Source organism: Dreissena polymorpha, chromosome 9 (genome assembly GCF_020536995.1).
Source record: "Dreissena polymorpha isolate Duluth1 chromosome 9, UMN_Dpol_1.0, whole genome shotgun sequence".
NCBI classification, from domain to species: Eukaryota; Metazoa; Mollusca; class Bivalvia; order Myida; family Dreissenidae; genus Dreissena; species Dreissena polymorpha.
The window spans coordinates 44,224,940-44,248,772 of NC_068363.1; the positions used below are offsets into that span (position 1 = coordinate 44,224,940).

At 35.1% G+C, this 23,833-nt stretch overlaps 2 protein-coding genes and 1 long non-coding RNA gene across 3 annotated transcripts in view; 2 read left to right on the forward strand and 1 right to left on the reverse strand.

Annotated features, from left to right (window-relative positions):
- The window catches only part of LOC127846522 (probable ATP-dependent RNA helicase DDX27), a 41,868-nt gene extending 40,562 nt beyond the window's left edge, over positions 1 to 1,306 (reverse strand). The window contains exon 1 of the mRNA XM_052377821.1: positions 1,193 to 1,306. Within this exon, the coding sequence (XP_052233781.1) occupies positions 1,193 to 1,285 (93 nt within the window). The 5' untranslated portion in view covers positions 1,286 to 1,306. The remainder of the gene's footprint in view (positions 1 to 1,192) is intronic.
- Positions 1,307 to 1,473: 167 nt separating this feature from the next.
- Positions 1,474 to 23,833, forward strand: part of LOC127846533 (flap endonuclease 1-like) — a 64,272-nt gene continuing 41,912 nt past the window's right edge. The window contains exons 1-4 of the mRNA XM_052377889.1: positions 1,474 to 1,616; positions 20,349 to 20,451; positions 21,472 to 21,574; positions 23,636 to 23,699. Coding sequence (XP_052233849.1) covers positions 1,535 to 1,616; positions 20,349 to 20,451; positions 21,472 to 21,574; positions 23,636 to 23,699 — 352 coding nt within the window. The 5' untranslated portion in view covers positions 1,474 to 1,534. The remainder of the gene's footprint in view (positions 1,617 to 20,348; positions 20,452 to 21,471; positions 21,575 to 23,635; positions 23,700 to 23,833) is intronic.
- Positions 5,662 to 9,694, forward strand: LOC127846546 (uncharacterized). The gene is made up of 2 exons (XR_008033548.1): positions 5,662 to 5,844; positions 9,148 to 9,694. It is a non-coding gene; the product is annotated as an uncharacterized LOC127846546 (long non-coding RNA).

A 23,833-nucleotide genomic window follows, 5' to 3' on the forward strand; every position in this document is an offset into this window, starting at 1 on the left:
GTTATTTTATAGATGTACATTTAATAGGGGTGTCGATTGATTCAAATTTGAAATCCTGAAAATTAGGCCGGGGGTCTACGAACCGCAGCCGCAGGAATCCAACAGGAATAAAGGGCAGATCCCCCACCCCATCCAGAGCCCTTACTAATTGTTCTTTTTTATAGTCTTTCCAATTGTATTTTCAGGTGAATACAATTTAAAATATTATAAACCACACTGTCCGAATCACCGCATGTGCATTCGTCATTCTACACAGAACTTTGAAAATAAATTATAATCGACGAAAAATAATGTATCCGAAAACGACAGTCCGAAAAATTGTACGTGTTTGCCACATTAAATAAAATGTGCATATTGTTTGACTGCAGACATTGCAAAACCTAGCAAATATACAATTGGTTGACATATTGCTTTACAATATTAGCATTTTTTGTGGGTAAAAAACAACTTAATTATCACCTTTTAATTTCAAACGATAATCGGCAAAAAGGCTTAACATCGTCCACATAGAACTAATTATTTAATTATCATCCTTTAATTCAGATCGATAATCTGGAGAAAGGTGTTAAGTAATCAGCTTAGAAATAATTTATTTATTGGTACGCTTCTTTTGATTTGTTAATCTTTAAATAAGACGTTTGCCATAGGCCGCTATATTGGTGGCAGACGACAAGATCAACTGACTGTGTATTCCAAGTGTACAGTGTCTGCGCATGTATGAGCCAATATTATGTGTGAGCAAACTTATTGCTGATTGGCCAGCTACCACGTGCGCTTCAATAACAATAAAAATGATATGCGGATAACGTAGACAAGTTTATTGAGCGTCGCCGAAAAATACACGGTCCGATTTTTTTGAATTTTGGGCTAAAAAAAGATTAGGACCGGCGGCAAAAAATTAGGTAGGGTCGGGCCACCGGAAACAGACAATTATTTTTGTTACGCCTTATGTTGCTAATACTACCGATTTAAGCGCCGCTCAAAATCTGGGTGGCACGTTTCTATGAAATATCTTGTTACCAGTTGCAACTCCCAGCGACCCTGAGGGTCAATAGCTGGAAGTTGGATTATTGCAACTTCGGCAAAGGCATGTTGTTGAAGTTGGTGACAACAACATTGTCATAACTTATACAAAACATGTTAACCAAGGCAAACTTTAAATGAAATGTTTTAGTATTTTTGGTTATTTTACTTCTTCGTCACTGTCTGAGCTTTCAGACTCGACATTAACGTCATCATCGTCTTGAATAGTGCCAATCAGGCCTAAATTCATGTAGGCTGACATATTTGAAAATGGCTTTATAATGATAGATTCGTATTATATCATCATACGAATATTGCTTCAAAACTAGTCTTTAATTAAAAAATTTAATTATTTCAGTTAAAATGAACGTGCTTGAAACTATATTTTTTTACTTTATTTTTCGCAACGCAAAATTCGAAGTTATCATTTATATACTATCCGAATTCATCCGAATGTTGATTTGGCGGGAACTGTTGTTGTCAGCGTACTTACATATTCACAAATTAAGTCATGGGAATTAAAGGTCTGTCTCAAGTCTTAGCTGATCATGCACCAGGCTGTATGAAGGAGAATGAAATAAAGAATTATTTTGGTAAGGCCTAAGTGACTGCGATAAAATTATAAACCACATGTCAGTGCTTTCCACAGGATTTTTGTCAGGCGCCGGGGTGCTGATTGGGTAGTCCAACTTGTTGACGCTCTCAAATATTAAGCTACTTTTTATTTTGGTAATATTTGGAGCGTCCAACGGCTGAACCATTCGATTAATGGTGGTTTTCCTTCTTTGTCTATATTGTTGCGCAAGGATTTTGTGCGCAACATTCAAGCCCCGATATAAGACATTTAATATCAATGGATTGCAATAATATTTACATACCTGTGTAGATCTATCCAACCGGGTGTGTAGAAATACCGAAATCCCCGTAATTACCAAAATCCCCCGAAATCCCCAGAAATCCCCCGAAATCCCCAATAATATTTATTATTTATCAAAATACTGCGGATATTAAGATAGAATATTGCAAAATACAATCAATTCACTGATGAAAAATTGTTATTATCCATGTTTGGAAGTGAAAAACTAAAATATATACATAATTATTGGAATTCCAAGCCAGAAATCCACAGAAATCCCCAGAAATCCCCAATACTATGTATTAATTATCAAAATACTGCGGATATTAAGATAGAATATTGCAAAATACAATCAATTCACTGATAAAAAATTGTTTTTATCCATGTTTGGTAGTGAAAAACTAAAATATATACATAATTATTGGGATTCCGACCCCGAAATCCCCAGAAATCCCCCAGAAATCCCCAATAATATTTATTATTTATCAAAAAAATGCGGATATTAAGATAGAATATTGCAAAATACAAGCAATTCACTGATGAAAAATTGTTTTTATCCATGTTTGGTAGTGAAAAACTAAAATATATACATAATTATTGGGATTCCGAGCCCGAAATCCCCAGAAATCCCCCAGAAATCCCCAGAAATCCCCAATAATATTTATTATTTATCAAAATACTGCGGATATTAAGATAGAATATTGCAAAATACAATCAATTCACTGATGAAAAATTGTTTTTATCCATGTTTGGTAGTGAAAAACTAAAATATATACATAATTATTGGGATTCCGAGCCCGAAATCCCCAGAAATCCCCAGAAATCCCCCAGAAATCCCCAGAAATCCCCAATAATATTTATTATTTATCAAAATACTGCGGATATTAAGATAGAATATTGCAAAATACAATCAATTCACTGATGAAAAATTGTTTTTATCCATGTTTGGTAGTGAAAAACTAAAATATATACATAATTATTGGGATTCCGAGCCCGAAATCCCCAGAAATCTCCAGAAATCCCCCAGAAATCCCCAGAAATCCCCAATAATATTTATTATTTATCAAAATACTGCGGATATTAAGATAGAATATTGCAAAATACAATCAATTCACTGATGAAAAATTGTTTTTATCCATGTTTGGTAGTGAAAAACTAAAATATATACATAATTATTGGGATTCCGAGCCCGAAATCCCCAGAAATCCCCCAGAAATCCCCAATAATATTTATAATTTATCAAAATACTGCGGATATTAAGATAGAATATTGCAAAATACTATCAATTCACTGATGAAAAATTGTTTTTGTTCCATTTTTGGTAGTGAAAAACTAAAATATATACATAGTTATTGGGATTCCGCGTATGAATCCATAGTGCATGTTTTCACAAGCACGATCAGGAACAGAAATCCCCGCTGTAAAGCTCTTCAAGTGTCAAAAAATCATCTGGGTGGCTTTTGATATTAGAAAGAAGAGGTAAAGACAAAAACAGACAACAATATCTCACTTCTTTTGAAAAATATGGACTTGTAGCGGGGATTTCGGTAATTCTACATTCGCCCACAGAGTACCGAAATCCCCCATGTTTACATCTGAAAGTGTCAAAAATATCATTTGTATTCTTGGTTTTTGGCTTTGCTTGAATGTTAACGTGCAAAAAATAATATTTATGTTAATTATTAAGCACACTTGACAGCATAAGTTGCCGCTTAGGGGGGATTTCGGTAATTCTACATTTTCCCGCCGAGTACCGAAATCCCCCATATTCACGCCTTACAGGGTCAATATGTCATCGGTATGATTGTTTCTTGCCATCGCATAACTGTTAATGTACAATTAATGATATTAATATTAATTTTTAAGCACTCTTGACACCGTACGCTGCCTCTTAGCGGGGATTTCGGTAATTCTACACAAGAGCATAGACACGCGCCGGTACCGAAATCACCGCTGTACAAACCTGCAGGATTGTTTTTTTTGAAGGCTGTGAGAAGTCTGAAATTAACGGAATAACTGACTGACAACCAAATGACTGACTGACAACCAAATGACTGACTGACAACCAAATGACTGAGACTGACTGACTGACTGACAACCAAATGACTGAGACTGACTGACTGACTGACTGACTGACAACCAAATGACTGAGACTGACTGACTGACTGACTGACTGACTGACTGACTGACTGACTGACTGACTCATTTTGACATGACAAAGTTTTCGTTTCAAAAATCTATGAACTCGTTCAATATCATCGGTATTTGCAAAAAACTATCAACCTCACATGCATAACAAAGTAATGGCGTAACATACGCATCAAAAAGATTCAACATGATTTTTACGAGAACATGCATAAAGTAAAATACCCAACAGCGGTCGAGCGCAGATTCATGAACTTGGCCGCTAGATGAATAATGTTATGCAGTTAATCTGGGCAAATTTATAATTTCAAAACATTTGTAGTTCATGATTTTTTTCATGTTCAATAAATACATAAGTTCTTTTATCAGCCTGCTACTTTTTCTTATCATAATAGTATATATTACAATAACTCATCAGCGGCCGATCGTATTACACAAAACTGCTCTTTCATAAATATGTCAAGCACGTCCACTTAACAAAAACAATGCGATATTTCTTTATTAAATGTAGCATTTTGCAAAAGAAAAGCGCTTTATATATAACAAATAATCTATTTTTGGTTGGGTAAAAAACAATAACAATTTATAACATGTATAATTGTACATAATTTATAAAAAGCAATAGAATTAAACATGCTTTTATAATTGTGATAAGTGTGCGTGCCATTGAACGTTGAGTGAAGCGAGAGATCCGAATTAAATTAAACATAATTAAAAACTGATACTATTCTGTCAGCTTGTTCCATCGCGCCAATACATTCATTGTTTCATAAATTGTGTTTAAAACAAAACGATTGAAATTATGTCAGAAACCCTATTTTCACATTAAATGACCTTTATAATAACACCAGCAGACCCGAATGAATACACTATACAAATACAATAATAAAACAGGGGAAGTCTACAGTGTGTATTAGCAACCTGCTGGGGCGATCCGTATCTTATTAGTTCATATCGCTCAACTACCGAATAAAATAGTGGGAGTCTACGTTGTGTATTAGCAACCTGCTGTGATGATCTCTATTCTGTCAGTCAATACACGGGCAACTAAAAATGTATTCGAAAAATAGGTTTACTGCCTAAAGGACTGATGCTATATTGTTGTGTCCATTAATAATTAGAAACCTGATACAGAATTATTTTTATTCATGAATAGCAATAGCCATCACTGAAACTACATCACAAAACGAGCCGATATTTCTTTATTTCCGATTCGCATCTCCCGCTTCCGTCAGTTTAGAAATGATGTTTCAAATATGATGTTTACAATACACCATCAGCGACCGAGCGCAGAATACTGAATTTTGTCGCCCAAAAAATTGGATTGCATGAAGTATAAGGTCAAAATCCTATTGTATTCCAAAAAAATGCCAAGCACGTCCACTAAACAAAAAAAAAATATTTCTTTATTTAATGTAGCATTTTGCAAAAGTAAAGCGCTTTATATGTAACAAAGTTTTATTATTTCTTTCTTGTTGATTAAAAAAACAAAACAAACGAACAATGTATAACATAATACTTGTACATAATTTATATTAAAAACTAAATGAATCATTGTTTTATACTTCTATAAGTGCGCGTGCCATTGAACGTTGAGTAAAGCTAGAGATGCGAATTAAATTACACATTATTAAAAAATGATACTATTTTGTCAGCTTGATTTAGAAGTCATGTTCCAGCGCGCCAATATATTCATTGTTTCATAAATTGTGCACAAAAAAACTATTATAATTATGTCAGACACCCAGCTTTTCACATCAAATGACCTTTCTCATAACGCCAGCAGACCCGAATGAATACACTGTATTTATTCCAAACAGGTACATAACAAATACAATAATAAAACATAATCAAAGTGTGAATGTGGATATTAAGAAATAAAACCTAAATTTAACAAATGTATGCCTTAGACACTTATCATTTTATTTTTAAGTGGGACATTATGGAATATTAAATACAGATTATTTATTATTATTTAATTATTATTATTTATTACACAGATTATTCGGAACTGCTGGTTATCCGGAACTGGTTTACAAACTGTAGTAATTATAGCTAGCAATAGTGGCAATAATTTGGTTATGTTCGCGTGCCAGTGAACGTTGCGAGAGGTTCGATATACATTACACATAATTAAAATCTGATACGAATCTGTCAGCTTGATTGTGCTAAAATCATTATTTCTAATAGTGTCAAATAATATAAAATGCGCGTGCCATTACACGTTGAGTGAATACTGCATAAGCGAGGTCGTGCATTAAAACTCATATTATTACACTATCATTATTATAAATGTCAGTTTGAAGTGTGCTGACATCTTTATCACTATTGTATCAACTATAGTAACGTCTACGTTTCTTTGTGAAGATACACTGTCAAAACCAAAACAGAGTGTGGGAAGAATAACCGACATTGGCAATGAAATACATCACATTGGCTGTTAGCACGTGTACTAAGTAACTAAATAGAAATCGAATTATTTCACGCAAATATTTCGCAAATATTTTTCGCGCAATGTCAGTCAAACTCGTTTAATGATGAGCGTTTTAAATGTTCTTGATTATTATAAGTTTACTGTATGTCACCACATCTAAGACCACCATCGCCATAACTTAATATGTCTTTTTCTGACAAAATTGGGCTTAATGCATGTGCGTAAAGTGTCTTCCCAGATTAGACTGTGCAGTCCGCACAGGCTAATTAGGGACGACACTTTCCGCTTTTATGGTATTTTTAGTTTCAAGGAAGTCCCTCCTTACCAATAAGTTTACGCGGAAAGTATCGTCCCTGATTAGCCTGTGCGGACTGCACAGTCTAATCTGGGACGACTCTTTACGCACATGCATCATATAATCGCTCATGAATATAATTATACATATGACAAGGCTCATATAATCGACAAAAACAAAAAAGGGGTGGATTATATTGACATTGTAATAATAAACACAATTTTAAAACTAACATTACTAGGAATTTGCGTTGATACACGTATAAAGTTTTCGTCTTTTCCATGTCAATGTAAAAATCAGACCGGCCCTACTGAACAACGAACGAAGAGACACATACCTTGAGAGTGCAGCACTCGCATCGTAATCCCCGTTGTGAAATGCACATTTCTTACACATGAACGCACGTTTACTGTCAGACCACCATTTAAGTCCATTATCATTGATTTGCACACACTTTGAATGGGTCCAACCTGAACATTTGCTACATTGAATAGTGTCTTTTTTGCATTCTAGCCTACACACAACACAGGGATAAGCAGCCATTGTGACTGACGATAAATTCCGTAATGACAATCCTACTTTATATAGCGTTTTGCATAATGGTCGGCAAAAAGGTGCGAATGACTGCGTTTGATTGCTCGGATGTCTTTCACACTCTCGGACAAATTAAAAGCATCAAACGGACAATCTTTTTTTCAGAACAGGGAAGCAATTATAGTTTTGAGGGTGTTGAGTTCACAGTTGAGAACTTGGTCATTGAAAGTAAGTAGGTGCTAATAGATCATACAGCAGTTGTTATTCACACTACCAGCGTCATTGCGATTTTTAAGTTGTACATTCGACTCAAATTGGGAGTCGATTTTTTTTTCAAATGTAATATATGAAGTGGTACATTCAAAACCGGAATTCCTATGTTGATACTTTCTTCTTATATTTCAGAATGTTTCAAATACACAGAGTTTCTTACAATATATAAAACTATTTGTAAATAAAGGGAAAAATTGCACAACAACAACATCGGCAAATTCTTGTTTGAGTGCTCACTTCTTTACTTTACAGCGTCAAAACAAACCTTTTATTCAAGAAATAGTACATTGCATAATCTTGAAAAGACAGATATTCAATAATGCAATAATCCGCGTTAATACGATAGGCATATGTGTATGATATCACAGTCCATCTTTTTCATACAGCAGATAAAACCGCATGAAACATATACAGGCAAAGAGATGAACACGTATGTAATATGTTAATCAAGTATGGTCTTAGATCGAATTCATGTTTATAAACTTTGCAACACAATTTGAATACTTGAATTAAGAGGGCTCATTAACATAATGAATTTGTGAACTGATGGTCGTTCATAGAAAGGGTATCAAGAAAACGTCGTGATACATATGAGGCAAACATAGTTTTATGTGCGCTCAGCAGTGAAGGACTGAACTACATTGTAATAAACCGTGCGTTTCGGTACTTATAATAATCTGTTATCGCTCCTCATGTTAAATGAATGTATTTTGTTCTACCAATTGATCAATGAATGTATGTATGTTAATGAAATGCCAGAGACATTGTACACTGTTTTATGCAATCAACTTTGAACTTTTGTTGAATGTAACTACTAATTAACGTTCGTTGATACAAAAATAAACAGTGGCAAACTCGAAGTGGTCTAAACAGTGTATTTACGAAGGCACCCAGTTTGAATATCATACAGTACAATCTTCTAATGCCATAGGGTATAACCTGTTACTAATGACGCAAAAACTATGCACTCCGTACAAATCAGTTTGGATACAGATTTTCGCACTTTCATTTAATTATCTCAAGCCATGTGTGATGTACCGGCCTTTTGTTCAAAAGTTGTTAATGATGAGAAGTTGTGTCAAGAACGGTTCCTTTCATTATTGTTTGAAAAAGTGCGGCTCGTGTGAAATTGTCTGCAGTTATGTTGAAATTAAATATGCTCAGTTATCTGCAATTTGTATATAAACACCCGTCGCACTGGCACTTGTTATACAACCAAAATCACGTTCACTACCTTGCATAGTACATTATGGCTTCCTCTCGAAGAATAGCTATATTTGGTGACAGTTATGTTAAACGACTTGGACGTCATTGTAATTATGATTTAAAGGTAATGAAGTCATGCATTAACTGAATGCATCTTTGCAATTTAATTATAGTATTTAGTAACATTGGATCACATTTATCGCGTTTATATGTGAATTAAAGGTGTTTACATGACCTTTAAACTTCATGTAAAACTTTTCATCAAAAAAACCACAAATAAACCTACTGAAACCATGACAATTATCGTATTATTCATATGCTCCTTTCACAATGTCATACATGTACCTTCCATATTTGCAATGGAATTTTCATTTATTTCAGATGCCTGGAGAATTGCGATTTTTCGCTAAGGGGGGAATGACAGCAGCACGTCCTGACGTCGACTTGCTACAGGAACTAAAGACATTCCAGCCGCACGTTGTCGTGGTGGTTCTGGGTGGAAACGACATATGCACTAGTTCGTCGCCTGCGGACATTGTGTCGTCTCTACTAAGGCTACAGACGCAGCTCCACGAAGCAGGAACCACACACGTTCATTTCTGCAACATTTGTGAGCGGGGTTATTTTCCAAAGGACCGTGCAATGACAAAGAAATGTTTTAATGCACAGAGAAACAAAATCAATGACTGTCTAAACAAAAACGCGAGTGTAATAGAACTGAAAAAGATTAGATTTCCAGCAGATTACCACACCGACATGGTGCACATGAATGAAGTTGGCAATAATAAACTCTTTAGGCACATCAGAGGCTTTTTATTTGGACTTTAAATAGTTCACTGTATTGTCATTTTTGTTTGTTTTGTATTTTGGTATTACGTATGATTATTGCTTGTTTTGATTTTGAAATAAACGCTTTCTGGCAAATAAGCATCGTTTTAATTGTAATACAAATAAGGCACATTTAACATACAATATGTCCAATAACATATAATACAATAGTTCTTTTTTTCAAGTAATATCAGCCTCGCTATTATGCGATTTCAATTGACGTTTTCGTAAAAAATTGACGAAAGCTAACCCTGAAGCGAATTAATAAACACCCAATTCTGTCATTTCCTGAGGTATTGTATTCTCACAGTTCACTTGTTGCTTACCGGTGTATTGATGCAGTTGATAACGAGCACCTCGCCGGGACTACACTGGGGTGCTAATACACACGTGTACCGTGTGCAATACCTGATCCAAGCAACAACGTGTCAGAACAGGGATTTCGGTAATTCAACCTGTTTTAAATGCGCTCGCTCGGATATCGAAATCACCGTTACTCCGATAAACGATCATAATTTATCATGCATATGTACAAAGTAAAATCAGTTGAATGTTTCCGATTTTTGAACAAGAAGTCAATTGCTGCATCGAATCCATTTAAGTATGAGTAAGAAACGGGATCTAGGAAATCTAGGTTATTCTACATTTTATAATTACCGAAATCCCCAATAAGAGGCAGCGTATGGTGTCAAGAGTGCTTAAAAATTAATATTAATATCATTATTTGTACATAAACAGTTATGCAATGTCAAGAAAAAATCATACCGATGACATATTGACCCTGTAAGACGTGAATATGGGGGATTTCGGTACTCGGCGGGCGAATGTAGAATTACCTAAATCCCCCATAAGAGGCAACTTATGCTGTCAAGTGTTCTTAATAATTACCATTACTATTATTTTTTTGCACGTAAACATTCAAGCAAATCCAAAAACCAAGAATACAAATAATATTGTTGACACTTTCAGATGTAAATATGGGGGATTTCGGTACTCGGTGGGCGAATGTAGAATTACAGAAATCCCTGGCCTAAGTGAAAATTTTTCAACCTAGGTCACCAAAGGGGATATTGTTGATAGTGTTTTTGTCTTTCTGACTGATTTCCACAATAAGTAAGCAATATAATGATTCTTTTGACTCTTGCAGGTTTGTACAGCGGGGATTTCCGTACCGGCGCGTGTCTATGCTAGTCGGTAGTTGAGCGATATGAACTAATAAGATACGGATCGCCCCAGCAGGTTGCTAATACACACTGTAGACTTCCCCTGTTTTATTATTGTATTTGTATAGTGTATTCATTCGGGTCTGCTGGTGTTATTATAAAGGTCATTTAATGTGAAAATAGGGTTTCTGACATAATTTCAATCGTTTTGTTTTAAACACAATTTATGAAACAATGAATGTATTGGCGCGATGGAACAAGCTGACAGAATAGTATCAGTTTTTAATTATGTTTAATTTAATTCGGATCTCTCGCTTCACTCAACGTTCAATGGCACGCACACTTATCACAATTATAAAAGCATGTTTAATTCTATTGCTTTTTATAAATTATGTACAATTATACATGTTATAAATTGTTATTGTTTTTTACCCAACCAAAAATAGATTATTTGTTATATATAAAGCGCTTTTCTTTTGCAAAATGCTACATTTAATAAAGAAATATCGCATTGTTTTTGTTAAGTGGACGTGCTTGACATATTTATGAAAGAGCAGTTTTGTGTAATACGATCGGCCGCTGATGAGTTATTGTAATATATACTATTATGATAAGAAAAAGTAGCAGGCTGATAAAAGAACTTATGTATTTATTGAACATGAAAAAAATCATGAACTACAAATGTTTTGAAATTATAAATTTGCCCAGATTAACTGCATAACATTATTCATCTAGCGGCCAAGTTCATGAATCTGCGCTCGACCGCTGTTGGGTATTTTACTTTATGCATGTTCTCGTAAAAATCATGTTGAATCTTTTTGATGCGTATGTTACGCCATTACTTTGTTATGCATGTGAGGTTGATAGTTTTTTGCAAATACCGATGATATTGAACGAGTTCATAGATTTTTGAAACGAAAACTTTGTCATGTCAAAATGAGTCAGTCAGTCAGTCAGTCAGTCAGTCAGTCAGTCAGTCAGTCAGTCTCAGTCATTTGGTTGTCAGTAAGTCAGTCAGTCTCAGTCATTTGGTTGTCAGTCAGTCAGTCAGTCTCAGTCATTTGGTTGTCAGTCAGTCATTTGGTTGTCAGTCAGTCATTTGGTTGTCAGTCAGTTATTCCGTTAATTTCAGACTTCTCACAGCCTTCAAAAAAAACAATCCTGCAGGTTTGTACAGCGGTGATTTCGGTACCGGCGCGTGTCTATGCTCTTGTGTAGAATTACCGAAATCCCCGCTAAGAGGCAGCGTACGGTGTCAAGAGTGCTTAAAAATTAATATTAATATCATTAATTGTACATTAACAGTTATGCGATGGCAAGAAACAATCATACCGATGACATATTGACCCTGTAAGGCGTGAATATGGGGGATTTCGGTACTCGGCGGGAAAATGTAGAATTACCGAAATCCCCCCTAAGCGGCAACTTATGCTGTCAAGTGTGCTTAATAATTAACATAAATATTATTTTTTGCACGTTAACATTCAAGCAAAGCCAAAAACCAAGAATACAAATGATATTTTTGACACTTTCAGATGTAAACATGGGGGATTTCGGTACTCTGTGGGCGAATGTAGAATTACCGAAATCCCCGCTACAAGTCCATATTTTTCAAAAGAAGTGAGATATTGTTGTCTGTTTTTGTCTTTACCTCTTCTTTCTAATATCAAAAGCCACCCAGATGATTTTTTGACACTTGAAGAGCTTTACAGCGGGGATTTCTGTTCCTGATCGTGCTTGTGAAAACATGCACTATGGATTCATACGCGGAATCCCAATAACTATGTATATATTTTAGTTTTTCACTACCAAAAATGGAACAAAAACAATTTTTCATCAGTGAATTGATAGTATTTTGCAATATTCTATCTTAATATCCGCAGTATTTTGATAATTAATAAATATTATTGGGGATTTCTGGGGATTTCTGGGGGATTTCTGGGGATTTCGGGCTCGGAATCCCAATAATTATGTATATATTTTAGTTTTTCACTACCAAACATGGATAAAAACAATTTTTCATCAGTGAATTGCTTGTATTTTGCAATATTCTATCTTAATATCCGCAGTATTTTGATAAATAATAAATATTATTGGGGATTTCTGGGGATTTCTGGGGGATTTCTGGGGATTTCTGGGGATTTCGGGCTCGGAATCCCAATAATTATGTATATATTTTAGTTTTTCACTACCAAACATGGATAAAAACAATTTTTCATCAGTGAATTGCTTGTATTTTGCAATATTCTATCTCAATATCCGCAGTATTTTGATAAATAATAAATATTATTGGGGATTTCTGGGGATTTCTGGGGGATTTCTGGGGATTTCGGGCTCGGAATCCCAATAATTATGTATATATTTTAGTTTTTCACTACCAAACATGGATAAAAACAATTTTTTATCAGTGAATTGATTGTATTTTGCAATATTCTATCTTAATATCCGCAGTATTTTGATAATTAATACATAGTATTGGGGATTTCTGGGGATTTCTGTGGATTTCTGGCTTGGAATCCCAATAATTATGTATATATTTTAGTTTTTCACTTCCAAACATGGATAATAACAATTTTTCATCAGTGAATTGCTTGTATTTTGCAATATTCTATCTTAATATCCGCAGTATTTTGATAAATAATAAATATTATTGGGGATTTCTGGGGATTTCTGGGGATTTCGGGCTCGGAATCCCAATAATTATGTATATATTTTAGTTTTTCACTACCAAACATGGATAAAAACAATTTTTTATCAGTGAATTGATTGTATTTTGCAATATTCTATCTTAATATCCGCAGTATTTTGATAATTAATACATAGTATTGGGGATTTCTGGGGATTTCTGTGGATTTCTGGCTTGGAATCCCAATAATTATGTATATATTTTAGTTTTTCACTTCCAAACATGGATAATAACAATTTTTCATCAGTGAATTGATTGTATTTTGCAATATTCTATCTTAATATCCGCAGTATTTTGATAAATAATAAATATTATTGGGGATTTCGGGGGATTTCTGGGGATTTCGGGGGATTTCGGTAATTACGGGGATTTCGGTATTTCTACACACCGTATCCAACCCATGCGAAAGACATCGGACCTCGGACATTTCCGATAAAATTTGCTGAGGTCCTGTACTATTCCCGACATTGTCGGACCTTGTGTCCGACCATAAATAAATTGTGTGTTTTGGTAAAACAATGAAAACAAAACTTGAATATTAACAAATACCGAGTTCAATGTTCAAAACCAAAATATGACCAGTATTGATGCTAATGTGATTGAGAATTTTATAAACACATAGTCCGCCATTTTTTGCAAGCGCTTATGAAAAGTGAATTTTTGGATGGGATCATTCCCATTTAACATGCGTAAATCAAGTGACGCAATATGCGAGCATATTCATATTCAGTGGTAATATTTGATTATAACGACCAATCAATGAGCGACTTTAATTTATAATTCATAAATTTATGTATTTTGTCTATAGTTTCAATGTGTCAATAATATCTCATTGTGTGCATTAATGTTGATGTATTTTTTTATTTTAAAATACTACATGTACCGAGTTGCACGTCTATATATAGTTACGGCACATGGTCTGTTTTGACACTCACGCTTAAACCTTGCCATGCGTGGAACTCAACTCTGTCGGCAAAAATTTCGCGCTCTTATTAAAACACAGGCTTTACATGGCATCATGTGTAGTGAATGGTGCAGATGCGTACAAATAGACTTAAATAATATTATCACGTGGCTGTAGAAAAATGTGTAATTCAGTTCTAAAAATGGACATGATGAAATATACTGCTATTTAAATTAAATTGTTACCCAGGGTTCCCTCTGGGCTTTAAAAAGTTGTCGCCACTTACTTTCGCCAAATTTAAAAAGTTGTCGCCACACTGGGGCTTCATTTGGGCAATGAAGATCATGTCATTGTAATACAAACAAAAACTGCGCATTGAACAGTATGTTAAAGGAATTGATTTAATAACAGTAGTATTAATAATAACAACACATTTAACATTTTTCATGAAATAAAGGCACATTCAATCAGTTGTAAGTCTTGTTGATTGACACCTTCTGAATATGTTGCCACAGCTTGGTTGCTTCAGCATGCAGCTTTCTGGTAATCGGAAATTACAAAAAGGAAAAAATAATATTAATATACTACTAATAATAATCAATTAATGTGTAGTATATAAATAATATAAATGTGTGCTAGCACATGACCTACTACATAAAGCTCATAACACAACAGTCAAATAAAATAAGCATTTGTTAAATTGTGTCTCAAATTGATTTTCATGTACTTCGTTATGTTTACCTTTTTTAAAACAGTACATCCGGTAGTGAATTAATTGATTAGCTTTGAGGGTATAAAGAGTTCATACAGCATATATTGTGTGTTGGAAATCATATTGAAGGAAAGGAAATTCTGTTTAACAACTGTCTTTGTTTGGGTTTTGTTTGCAAGCTGGTGAATGTTAGCGGGAAAACATTTGCATTTTTGAATGAGTCTCATAATTATCAGAATCTAATGTTCACTTTCTAAAGTCGTTATACACTCTGAACTGGCCATGTTGACGAGTAAAACAAAAATGTCACCGTTTACATGTAAATAGAATCAATATATCTAAAATGATTAATTATTTTCTATAATTACACCGATTTTTCTAAACATAATCGATACTTACCTTTTTGAGTGTCATATTGTTGTCAATGTAACGGTCTTGGAATTGGCTTCGAACACTGAGACAAACACTTCACATTTAAGCGCAAAGTCGGTCGGTTTATTTCAATGTTGTCTTATCTATGAAGCAATAAAACTGCCGACCAATTAAGATAACTTGTAACAACATCCCAGATAATCGCAATTATCACAATTGCATGCCACTTTGCGGTAGTCTGCAGTCAGCACCACGCTCCATTGATTACTGCATCGCTTACATCATGGAAATCTATAGTATTACGACTGCCGTAAAGCGGCTGGTAAACACAGCGTCTTTTGTCATTTTAAGAAAATATGAGCGCAGAAAAATGCCTTTTTTTTTTAAAAATCGCCATTTACGAAATTTTGTCGCCAGATTTTTTATTTTGTCGCAATTGGCGCCAATGGCGATCGACAGCGGGAACCCTGGTTACCTCATGCAGGTTTTTTTTTGGCCCGATTTTATAGCCGAAATTCGGCTATGTTCCCAATCTCAAAAAGTATCCTTTTTTCCCAAAATGTGGCACAAAATTCCCAATTGCCAAAAAAAAAAAAAAAAATTTTTTTTTTTTTTTTTTTTTTTTTAGAAAGAAGTCTTATGTGTATTTTATCTCAATTTTAATTCAATTATATCTAACAAAGTATTATATGATTTTTTTCTTTTAATTTGAATGATTATAAAGAGTTAAATCAAATTTAGTATTTCCCTAATCAGTGGACTTTTCGTGTGGAAAAAAAGGCTAATGAATTTATTTTCCCAATTTCATGAAAATGCCGATAAAATTCCCAATTCCAAAGCCATGGGCTCTCTTCCCAAAAAGTGGAAAAAAAAACCTGGCATGCAATTTGTAACGGGTATTGTTTTCACAACTTAATCGCCATAAGTTATTAATTGCTAACCATTTTCATTTAATTTCTCATAAGGAACAATGATTGTTTAAGTAATTGTTTATGGTAAAAAGGTGCGATGATACCCAACACCGTCTTTCATATACTGTTTAATTACCATTGGATATTGCGTAAATTTTAAAACTGTGATTTTGTGTAAATCAATCTGCGATAAACGCTAACTTCAAGACTGACGTCGATCAAAAATAACAATTGACATTTATCTCTGCCCTTATGATACGCATTCTCGTTACCGATTGGACGCTTTGTCGACTGAAAAGTTACCCTAGAAGTTTTCGTGGTGCATCTTTGTCAGCATACATGTCTGTGTAATGTGACTATTATTCGATATTAGACAACAATATGAGTGCGGATTATCGGACGTCCGAGTGCCTTCCGCCATTTGTTAAAAGGACGTAATACGGCCGATTTTTGGCGTAATTTACGGCCGGTAGTGCTGACTAAACGGGCATTATTTTTAATTGTTATTTTATTGTATTTAGAGTTGTTAAACATTGTGAACATCATAACGATAAAAAACTATACCATGTATTTTTATTGTTTGTTTAAAGCAGAATAAAATCCGGTAAAATGCGGTGAGGTCCGGTACATTTTAAAAGTTATCGGACATACTCGCGAGTATTGGTACATCACATGCTCATCTTTGAACTCGTTGGTCAAAGTACAACCTTGAAGTAACTTTTTGTCAAATAAATTAAGCATTTAAATTATTTAAATTGCAATGCAAACATATATAACTGTAATTTATACTATACGGCATGGTATTTTACAAGCGCGTGCTATTACCGGTAGTCGTTGATACAATTGACGCTATTTTTGGACACTTCAATTTTCGCCTCTTAAGTTTTCGGACACATGTATTTTGTGAATATTTTTCGTATCTAAGTTTTCGGACGCGAATTTTTTTAATTATTTTTAAGTGTCCGAAAGCATAGAGTTATTACGGTATGCATGTATATGTATGCATTAGCATCATTTGACAATCTTAAAACACGCTATTTACCTACCTTATTCAAGTATGTGTTATATCCATACGTTATTCCTTGGTATAACACAAAACATTATTCCATGTATTTTCAAATGTGTATAATTAAATTTGTAATCGGAAAAACATTTATTGTTCAAGAAAGCATGCACAAATTAGACCCATGTACAAAATGATGTCATTCATTCTCATGAAAAGCATGGGAAGCATGGGTTTTTATAGTAGTGCATTTTGACAAGCTGAGGGATCTTTACCCCTAAATTAAAAGCAAGTAGTTTACACTGTATCTAACGCACAAAGATTGTTGAGATAGGTCAGTATTGACTTGTGACATTTACAGTTATAATTGTATACACCTTCATGTGTGCGTTTCGGCAGTTCAAAGCAAATTCAATAGAGAATGGTTACACCCGAAATGACCTGTGATGTCTGACAAATGGGGTTATTGTTTATCGCAGTACACAGGTGTTAAAGTGATGTACAATGTAAGCAAACAATCTGGTCAAAACTAGATTATGAATGTTGGATTTGAGTGGGTGAAAAAAAGGGGAAAATACTAGCTTGAAACGGATTTTAATTCATCAAATTCTCAGATAAAAACATGTTATTTGGGGATTATGCTCGTCAGATTTTTGGGAGCCATAGTCGATTCACGATATATTGGACAAAGCGATATAACGGACCGTGATATATTGGAGTTGCAGTGTACATGTTTTGACGGATTTATGCATTAAATTCACTTTGTGCACGAGGATTACGGCTGGTTGCCATCATCAGTCTTCTAAGTTAGTGGCTAAGATTTCTGTGGCAATTAAATGTTAGTCACGAGTAGTCGGCATGATTTAACTGCAGGTATTGCCTGCTTACTGCTGTCGCTCATACAAAGCGTGCGCTCTCATAAGCCAATATTGATTTTCTAATACAGCGACGCTCCGCCTTTAGATGGGCTTTAGTTAGGTAAAGCAACAAAGGATCGTAAATCGTGTGAGCTTATTATGTGGAAAACTGTTGATCATGGTGGTGTTTGTGATTAAAGATTAGATGCTGAACTCATTCATGTAGTTTTAAATTCAAATTTATTTTCCCAATTTCTTGAAAATGCCGATAAAATTCCCAATTTCAAAGCCATGGGCTATCTTCCCAAAAAGCTGGGGGAAAAAAGCCCTGGAATTTGCATCCTTGGAATGTGAAGTAAAAAATGTTTTTTAGAAATAAATGTGGTTTGAAAGATCTACTAGATGTTTATTTGTAGGTCTGTGTAATAAGGTTTGTGACCTGGCTATTCACCTCTGGTTTTCCAAAATCAGTTAGCTGATATTCCTTGCCTTGGACTTGTCCTCAATCCTCTGGAACTGCAGGTATTGACTGAGTGCTGTCGCTCATGCAAAGTGTGCCCTCTCATTGGCCAATATCTATTTAACAATACTTCAACGCTCCGACTTTAAGTGGGTTTTAGTTGGAAAACTCAAAATATTCGTCAAAGTCAATATCACTTTGATCCTTTGAAATTCAAGCACCCCGGTGGGTGACCAATACTGTGAAACCATTTATTTTCGACAGCACAAAATTTCGTCATTCTCATAAAAATGACGATTTCGTCAGCACTTAAATTCGCCGATTTCTGATTTTGAATTAAAAAAAAATGCGTCAGTCAATATCGATTTGTGTGTTATACATATTTGCGATCAATCGCAGTTGCGAAAAATCGTGGTACGAATGCGGGAACACACTTGAGAATCACTGCAGGAGGTGGGGCCTGTTTGTCACATGCCAATTAACTAGTCTTTTGTTATCAAGGGACAGTTATGATTAGCGGACAAGTGGGATCGAATAAACGTTAACGAGTGTTTGTAACAACGAAGCCAATTGCCAATTAGTCTTATTCTATTATTATAATTGCCATACTGATTACAATTGAACCTTTATTAGCACCAATTAGGGAAGGTGCGAACAATATGGGTTATAACTTAGTGTTAGGAAACTGCCGTTTGTTAAGTGTTTTTTTTTTCAAATAAAATGCTTTTTTATTCTGATATCAACATTAAAATTATAAATTCTATGTGTGTGTTTGTTCTTAAAAAGTAAACTACCGGTATATAAATCAATAATGTCAATAATTTAAAAATAAAAAAATTGATACATATAAAATAGTAATTAGTGTGGTTAAACGCAAACAATCAAACAACAAACAGCAATTAAAATATTCTTTATTAATTTGTGATAAATACGCATGTTGATCACACATCGTCATCTTTTCATTTGGTTTATTGTCTTTCATCGGCATTCAATGTGTGATGGCTAATATGCAACACACCTGAAAAACACTGCACCTAATGGGTAATAAAGTTATAAACAATTAGCGCTAATTCATTACCATTCTACATAAACGAAGTCAACGCATTCGATACAGCTGTACTGCACACGCGTTTTAAAGAAGTGTAACGTGTCAGTTAAGTACCTTGTGTAATCTACATCCCTTTGTGTCAAAACCGGACTAATCTTGATTACGAAACAGCAGTGAATGTGTGCATGGATTATGTTGGAATTAAATGCCTCATGTCTACGGTAAAGTTTTCAAATATTGTTCAACTTAGTGTTTGTTTTTGTTCAAACATAGAGCATGATTGTTCGTTAGGATCTTAAATTCGCCGATCGGTCGACTGACGAAATTTATGAAAATTAATGCCTGACGATTAATAATGGTTTCACAGTAAATGGCCGGTGGAAAGCACTGACAATTTGTTTTGATTCTTTATAGGTCACCATCTTAAATGTCAGTAGCAATCTGATTGGATAAATACAAAACAAACTGCTGTTTGCAAATGTTTGCTGTAACTGAATGCACAACAGTAGTGACTTAAGTCCAACAGTTGGTCTGTTAAGCCAGTCTTTTTTATTGATGAGTAAAAATGTGAAGTAATGGAGCAGACATTGTCATTGTGACATTATTTGGACACACATGTTTCTGTTATTTATTTTTAGGCCGAAAAGTGGCGGTAGATGCGTCCATGTGCATCTATCAGTTCCTCATAGCTGTGAGGCAAGATGGCAGTCAGCTGACCAATGATGAAGGGGAGACAACCAGGTACCTGCATATTCATGCATAAAAAAATACACACATGCAGCACATCCAGGGCCCTCAATACATTTTAGGAGAAGCGGGTCGCTACCCATAGCAGGGTGAATTTTCGCGGCGTTTCCCTTTTTGGGGGATTTTAAACTTACTCTCTAATTATTACATTTGTACATGTTTGCACTATATTCATTGCTTATTTCATAATTTAGTATGTTTGACAAGATTAAATTAAAATAGAATTGAGATATAGTAATCATGAGACATCTATTTATAAAAAAAAAAAAATAATTTTTTTTTAGGGGGAATTTTTCCCCCAAAAAGTTTTGGGGAAAAAAGTATACTTTTCAGGGGGGGGGGGGGGGCGGGAATGCGGCCGAATTTCGGCCGTGGATTTGACAGATTGAGGGCCCTGACATCACATTGCTAAAAAAGTTTGCTTTTATTGTGTAATTATTAAAACTGCAAATAATTTTAACTATAGTCCAGTTAAGATAATGGGGAAAATTTGGCTTTGAATCAATTAAAACTAAACCTTTCTGGTAAAAAGTATGCAAAGTTGGAAAAGGAAAGTTTTTAAGCACTGGTATGTACAATTTTATCTGTAAAAATCTTGAAACATGTTATTGACCTCCATTGAATTGCCCGATGTTTTTGGATTAGTGACGGTCTCAATTTTTTTCCACAGTGCTTGGGAAATCAGGTATGTTACTACTAACAGTGAAGTATTAAGAAAATCTTGATGCCTTTTTACTTCACTATAAGAGCCTTGTACTGGGAAATCTTGGCTTAATGCCAATGTGTAAAGTGTCGCCTCAGAATAACAAGTCCGCACAGGCAAATCAGGGACAACACTTTACGCCTAGGCTGAATTTTTATAATGGAAAGACTTCCTTATTATGAAAAATTCTATTAAAGTAGAAAGTGTCGTCCCTGAATAAACGGTGTGGACTACACAGGCCTTTCAGGGAAGACGCTTAATGAACATACATTAAGCCCAGTTTTCCCACAACAAGGCTGTTGCATTTTCAGTCACTTGATGGGGATGTTCTATCGGACCATCCGTATGGTGGAGAATGGAATCAAGCCAGTCTACGTGTTTGATGGCAAACCTCCTGATATGAAATCAGGCGAGGTAAGTGGAATAAGTTGTGTTACCAACTCGTTTGGTCTTTTAATATGACAATTTGGGAAAATCATTTTATTAAGACTTTTTTCAATGTCTACAGTGTTTGTTTTCACCATTTTGGGAATGGTGCTGGTCCCTTTGGTTGGGAAAAAATGCGGTGTTTTGACTTAAATTAGGAAATAATATTTATTTTTTTGGCTAACAAATGTTTTAAAATTGAATTTTTTTTCTGAACCCTTAAATGGGGAATTTTTAGGTTCCATTTGGGAATATGGGAATAGGCCCTTCTACAGGCCGCAAATTTGACAATGACATGGGTGGGGGCAGTAAGACAGTGAGGGGTGTGGTGGTGATTGGCTAGGATTTTTCAGAAGAAAGAAAGGCAGTTATGGTGTTAATAAGATTAATTTGAGCCAGTTTATTGAAACTTGATTGCATCAAAAGCCTGAGGCTTATTAAGGTATTCAGTTTGTGTCCTGGGCAGAACCAGTACTTGTTGTACATGTATTTTGCAAAGATACTGAGAACACTTGATACTCGGGCTTGAAACCAAGGCCTTACTTTATCTAGCAATGTTATCTGTTGTAAAAATTAGGTGCTAATTTAGAGGCAATTTGTTGTTTTTATGCCCCCAGATCAAATGATTGGGGGTATATTGTTTTTGGCCTGTCTGTCTGTCATTGTACGTGTCTGTCTGTCTGTCATTGTATCCGTCTTTCCAAACACTTAACCTTGGTAATAACTTTTGCAATATTAAAGATAGCAACTTGATATTTGGCATTCATGTGTATCTCATGGAGCTGCACATTTTGAGTGGTATAAGGTCAAGGTCATCCTTCAAGGTCAAGGGTCAAATATATGGCTTCAAATAGGGGGCATTGTGTTTCTGACAAACACATCTCTTGTTTCCACTTAAAATGATGAATGATTGTGACATGAAGTACTACCACATTTCTCAATGTCATCTATGTCTGTCTAAATTTAAAGTTTTCAATTATCTCATCACAATGAAATGCAGATAATCAATACACCTTTCATTCTTCAGACATGTTTGCCCTTAAACATATTTATGCCCCCCTTGCAGAAGAGGGGGTATATTGTTTTGCACATGTCGGTTGGTCCGTCGGTCAGTCCGAATGGTTTCCGGATGATAACTCAAGAACGCTGACGCCTAGGATCATGAAACTTCATAGGTACATTGATCATGACTTGCAGATGGCCCCTATTGATTTTCAGGTAACTAGGTCAAAGGTCAAGGTCACAGTGACTCAAACCAGTAAAATGGTTTCCGGATGATAACTCAAGAACGCTTACGCCTTGGGTCATGAAACTTCATAGGTACATTGATCATGACTTGCAGATGACCCCTATTGATTTTTAGGTAACTAGGTCAAAGGTCAAGGTCATTGGTGACTCGAACCAGTAAAATGATTTCCGGATGATAACTCAAGAACGCTTACGCCTTGGGTCATGAAACTTCATAGGTACATTGATTATGACTCCCAGATGACCCCTATTGATTTTCAGGTCATTAGGTCAAAGGTCAAGGTCAAGGTGACTCAAACCAGTAAAATGGTTTCCGGATGATAACTCAAGAACGCTTACGCCTAGGATCATTAAACTTCATAGGTACATTGATCATGACTCGCAGATGACCCCTATTGATTTTCAGGTCACTAGGTCAAAGGTCACGGTGACTTGACACAGTAACATGGTTTCCGGATGATAACACAAGAAAGCTTACGCCTAGGATCATGAAACTTAATAGGTACATTGATCATGACTTGCAGATGACCCCTATTGATTTTCAGGTCACTAGGTCAAAGGTCCAGGTCACAATGACAAAAAACGTATTCACACAATGGCTGCCACTACAACTGACAGCCCATATGCAGGGCATGCATGATTTACAAACAGCCCTTGTTTACCAAGCTTTAAGTATGCATTTTACAAAGCTTGAAAGCATTGCCTTTTTATTTGTCATATTTAATGATGTTTGCTGCTTATCAGTATCTTAGGGTTCAAAGAGAAGATATTAAAAAAATGAATGTATTGTTTTCCTTGTAGCTAGAGAAGCGTAAGGAAAGAAGAGACGAAGCACAGAAAGCTCTGGAGCAGGCTGAGGAAGCAGGTAGGGGGACTGGAGGAGGCTGTTGGAGAGCCTGGTATCGAGGGGGGATTGAAAGATTGAACGAAGATACTCCAGACTGCACTCTGTAACACACAACACTCAAACATGCATGAATTGTTCCTTATAATATGAAG